The 5,290-nt window shown below is 40.3% G+C and overlaps 1 protein-coding gene across 1 annotated transcript; it reads right to left on the reverse strand.

Annotated features, from left to right (window-relative positions):
- Window positions 1-213: 213 nt before the first annotated feature.
- Window positions 214-2,102, reverse strand: LOC122650823 (wall-associated receptor kinase 2-like). The gene is made up of 3 exons (XM_043844199.1): window positions 1,190-2,102; window positions 909-1,085; window positions 214-311 (listed from the first exon to the last, which is right to left on the reverse strand). The coding sequence occupies exons 1-3, from the start codon at window positions 2,100-2,102 to the stop codon at window positions 214-216; spliced, it is 1,188 nt and encodes a 395-aa protein (XP_043700134.1).
- Window positions 2,103-5,290: the final 3,188 nt, after the last annotated feature.

The raw sequence follows: 5,290 nt of genomic DNA on the forward strand, positions 1-5,290 counted from the left end.
TCCCTTACAACCAAACGGAGCCTTTAGTATTTAATCTATGCATTTTGCATTCATAGAAAAACGAACTTACAAAGGATTGGAAGGCATTTCAGTTTGTTCTGTTCATTGTCATTCATGGGTTTTGAGAGGGGAAAAATAAACTTGATCCCTTACTGCCTACAATGTTCCTCTCTTTATCCACCAAGTTAACATTCAGTGATCCAAGTCACTGAGCTAGCTTTCAACGCATGCAACCTCAAAGACCCCCATCTTATACGTGGACGACGGCAATTCGTTGTTTAACATCACTTCACCAATGGAATTCCAGGGCACTGCAAGAATTCACAAAAGCTCCAAATTTCAATTCTTTCTTTTTCGAAATGAGATGTGATAGGGGTGTCAACAGCCTAGGCTGGGTTGGGCTTCCCCTAAACCTTTGCCCAACCCTCACGGGCCTTAACCTTAACCCAAGCCCAGTCCAGCCAGCCCTATCAAGGCCTAACAAATCCTAGGCTGGGCCTGGACCTGGCAAGATTTACAAGAGCCCAGCCCGATACCCCTGATTGGCCCCAATTGACCCTCAATATATATATATGGCAATACATAAAGTTAACTTGGACTTCCTTTTGACCAGATGGTGGGCTTGGGCTTAACTTAACTTTACACTTTAAAAATATATATTAGCCCGAGGCCTCAACGTAGGCCCGGCCCAGCCCAGCCCTGCCAGGACCAGGAAAAGCCTCAACCCAGACTGACCCTGTGTTAGTAGGCTCGTCCCAACCCTATCCGAGCTCAGGGCGGGCTTAGATTGGCCGGGTTTTGATTTTTGACAAACCTGATGTGATTGTAGTGTAGGGCTCCAAAGTTAGAGTTTTTACCTTAATTAATCTAAAAGATGAAGAGAGAAGTGATGACAAAAGGGTTATTACCTACGGTGACCTGTATTACTGGGAATTGCTTTGGATTATGGGTGCAACCACTCCCATTTATTCTTCCATCTCCTTGATAATCATTTGGGCAAGAACAACTGTAATTCCCAGGAAGATTGGTGCACGAGTAAGAGTAGATACATGGATTGTTATTTGGATACGCACATTCATTTATGTCTGCAATAAAGATTCCATTATTATTAGTAGTTCAGTCATCAATGCATTAGATTAAATATATCACAAATTAGGTAAAGATAAAAGGGCATTTAATTCAAGGTTACCTTGGCATCCAAGATAGGGGTTTCCTTGATAACCTTGAGAACAGTTGCAGATGTAACCAACACCGTTTTTGGAGACACTGCAGATGGTGTTGTTGCCGCATTCGTAACTGTTATCCTTCATAGCTTCTTCACAAGATCTATTGCTCTGATTCTTTGGCCAATTTATGGCCCAATCAAACACCATAGGAACTCGGGCATAGCCTGATTCATCAATCTCATTGGTGAAATTCAAGAGATCTGATGTGGAGAAGTTGTACCAGTTGTAGTCAACCACGAAAACATAGCTACAAGGATTGAAATCATAAACAGAAATATGATTATAGAAGCTTCCAACAGATATTTCAAAGGATCTGAAACCCTTTGGAATGGAGGTCTGACAACAACCGATGCCTGTGCAAGAACCATTCATCAAGTCGTCTTTGTTGGTGCAAGACATGACACAGCCACTCCTGAATTGTTTACCATCAGAGCCATTGATATATGCATAAGTGTCACAACCTAGAGCTGTGAATTTGTTTTCTGTATCAGAGATGGTGAAAGGGGAGTTATTCATATTAAATAAGGGGTAGTTGCTAGAAATAGTATTGCCCTTTGAGTCGTAGCAATGTCTACCAACAAAGTTCAATATGCGGATTTGGCCTTGTAATGAAATATTTAGGACTTCCGTGTTTCCAAAGAACAGAATTGGAGGGTTGTAATAAGTGTCGTTACAGGTTACCTCAAAGGTTGTGTCTCTGTAACAATTGTTACTGCCGAAGCCAAAAGGGTAGGGAACTGAAACGTTACCGCAGATATCTCGGCAACCAGGCTTTGCAATTGGGAAGGTTGATAATGTTGCTACTGCGGCTGGAAATATCTGGATGAGGAGCAGGAAGAGGAAGAGGAAGTGAAGCATCAGAAGAGGATCACCCATGTTGCTTTTGTTGTCCGCCTGCTTCCTCTGCAATTTATGGCCTTCAAGGAAAGGAAAAGAGAAATAATTCTTGGTCTTAGAGTTGGAGATGTACAGGGTTATACTCATATATATATATATATATATAGGATACCTTTCAACCTATCCTTCCATTTTCCCTCTTGGCTTGGGTCTTCGTCAATTAGTCTTGCGGAAGAGGACTAAAGAGATTATTCGGATATGAGAAAAATTAAACAATGACGAAGACATAGGCAAGAGACATGAAAGTTTCTTTCAGCATTTCAATTACTCCCGTCGTCGGTCAGCTCGTTCCATTTCTCTCTTGACTTGGTCTTCGTCAATTGGGTCTTGGGGAAGGGGACGAAAGAGATTATTGAGCTATGAGAAAAATTAAACAATCACAAAGTGATAGGTGAGAGACATGAAGTTTCTTTCAGCCTTTCAATTACTCCCAACAATGGTCAACCCGTTCCATTGTCTAGCGATTCCCTCTCTACTACAATGAGCAATGAGTAATGACCTCGTTTTGTATACCATTTCACGAAGTATGTGTCCTGATAACGCAAAAGTCTCGATAATTAGCTCTTGGTCTTCCAATCAAAAACAACGCCGATGAAGACGCATAGGTGCACTATTACGCGGTGGGGATTGTAAATTTCCATGAATTTCCGTTTGTCACTCAACGACGCAACTTTGCTTATTTATGATACTATGCAATTTGTGCCACTGGGATGTGCATACAATATGCATGGGATTAGCCGCTTCAATGGAATCTTTTATGTTGGTCGGAAGAGAAATTACCAAACGTCTAGCATTCCTCACGCTTACGCCAATGAGTTATTTTATTTGTATTTGAGAAAAAAAAAAAAAAAGAAGACTATTCCTTCGCCATATGAAATAATTTGCTATCATCTCTCCACAATTTCTCTAATTTCCTTGAAAATTCCACCAAAACCCAATGAGAATCTAAGATTGTGATTGAGAGAGATTGATTGAGCTTCTTTTGTTCCCGGCCCCATTCCACATGTCCAGGACTGGTTACTCTTGCCCTGCCTCTTCGTTTTTTTTTTTTTGGGTAAACTCATTGTTCCCCCCTTAAAGTCTTGGAACCAGACAAAAATTGAAATTGTAAAAATGTGACTGCCTTGATTGTTATTTCCAATTCTTCCATAGTCCGAGGGGGCGGATGGACTCAATGGAGAGGGTTATAGGAATTGCAAGGGTGCAGGGGGATCCAGATCTTTATTGTCGAGCTGCCCCGTCTTGCCATGTTGTGCAGACACAACAAGGCAGGGAATAGCCGCCTTACCCTACGGGCAAGACGCTCGGCGAGGGGTAAGGTGGTCATTTCTCGCTTATCGTGTTTGCACAAGACGGTAGGATGGGGTAGCTCAACAAAGAGGATCCAATGCGATATGACCGCCTTACCCCCACTTGGGCAAGGCCCTCGGGCAAGGGTAAGGTGGTCATTTCACACCTTGTCTTTGTGTCTCTGTAGCGCAAACAGACGGGGCAGCGCTCGGTAGTAGAGGATCCAAATGCGGGAGGGGTTGTAGGATTTGTGTGAGAGAGAGAAATGGTCGACAATGGCGATGCAACATGGAGAAGAGGGAAGGGAACGGGGAAAAAGAGCAATAGAGGGAGTGGGTAAGGAGAGGTAATATTAGAATTATGAAAAATAGGGAATCTCAATTGAAACATGAGGTACCTCTTATGTAACCTCAGTGAAATATAAGGTATCCAAAACATGAAATTGCAAATGTTAGGTACCCAAGATGAATTTTCCACAAACATTAGGTATCCCAAGTGTCATTTATTCTGTTTTTTTTTTACAACCAAGTTTTCCTTCACCATGGTCAATGGAAATTCATTCACTGGGGACTTCTTCATGGGCAAGTGGGTATTGGGATGGTATTTTAACATACTAAAACCCTATAGGGGCTTTATGAACCTTCACTTGCGGTGAAAGAAAACTTTGTCCTTTTCTTTTCTCTCTTTGGGGAAAAGTTTCTCTTTCTCATGGAATAGGATTCAGCCAAAATCTAATTACCATCAATAATCACATTCAATTAGGTGCTGTCAAAAGTACCCTTCTCCGTAATAATGACACCCATTCCATCGTCTTCATCCATGGTGAATGGATTCTCCTTCGCAGTGGCTGGATGAAAACCAGTTTTTGGTTTTTTTTATCTCCAACAACTCAAGCATACTATTTTAGAGAATACAAATTTATTAAAACCCTTTAACATGTCTAACATAACATTCTCCTAGCTTTTGAAATTGTCAAACCCGTTTACCAAAAAAAAAAAGAAATTGTCAAACCCATATTTTAAAGTAAGATGAACTGTTCAAATCATATAAACCAAACATCTTCAATCGAAAGCAAAGTATACTCTTACCACCATTATTATACCATTAATATAATTCAAATGATAAATATGCACATTTTTCCTTGTTTCTATAAGCTTTAAAGTGTTATTTTTATTTTTTAAACTTTGTCGAAAAGATTTATTTATGGTTGTATATATATATGGTCATGCTTTCAATCATTGGATAGGAGAGAGTGTGTGGGTAAAATGGATCAATCAGAGTTATCTCAAGCATGATTCTTTGTAGAATATTCAACCTCTTATGAAATATTCCTAGTTATGAAGAAAAAAATTAAAATACAGTTATAGGATTGTTTGGTTAATTGAATATCAAATTGAGAATGGTTAATGCACTAAAGTGTGGCTTGTTTCTTAGCAATCTTGTGGGGTACTTCTTAATAATTGTGGAGACGACCCTTAATAATTGTGGAGACCAAGACCAGATTTAGTGAGATTCAGGCCTTTAAAGTAGAGCTCTTGTCTGTTCCATGTTACTCGATGGACTATGGAATATAGAGCCTCCTATTTTAGTGGATCTCCATGCAAGTGTGGTTGAGCCTTTCCTCCATTCTTAGATTAAGTTTGGGAAAAAGAACTTTGTCTGGGGAATGCTTGCGCAAAGACTCTCACTGAGTCTATCTCTCTCCCTCCCCATATGAGAAGACAATTTTGCCTTCTTATTTTAAGGATGGAGAAAGATAGACACAATGAGCGCAGTGTAGATCACATTCCCTATTGTAATATTACTTTTCTATTGGGGTCCGTATAGAATGAGATGTAAGCCTCGACAGGACCTTTCTCCATCAAAGATATTACGAC

Source organism: Telopea speciosissima, chromosome 2 (assembly GCF_018873765.1).
Source record: "Telopea speciosissima isolate NSW1024214 ecotype Mountain lineage chromosome 2, Tspe_v1, whole genome shotgun sequence".
Taxonomy (NCBI): domain Eukaryota; kingdom Viridiplantae; phylum Streptophyta; class Magnoliopsida; order Proteales; family Proteaceae; genus Telopea; species Telopea speciosissima.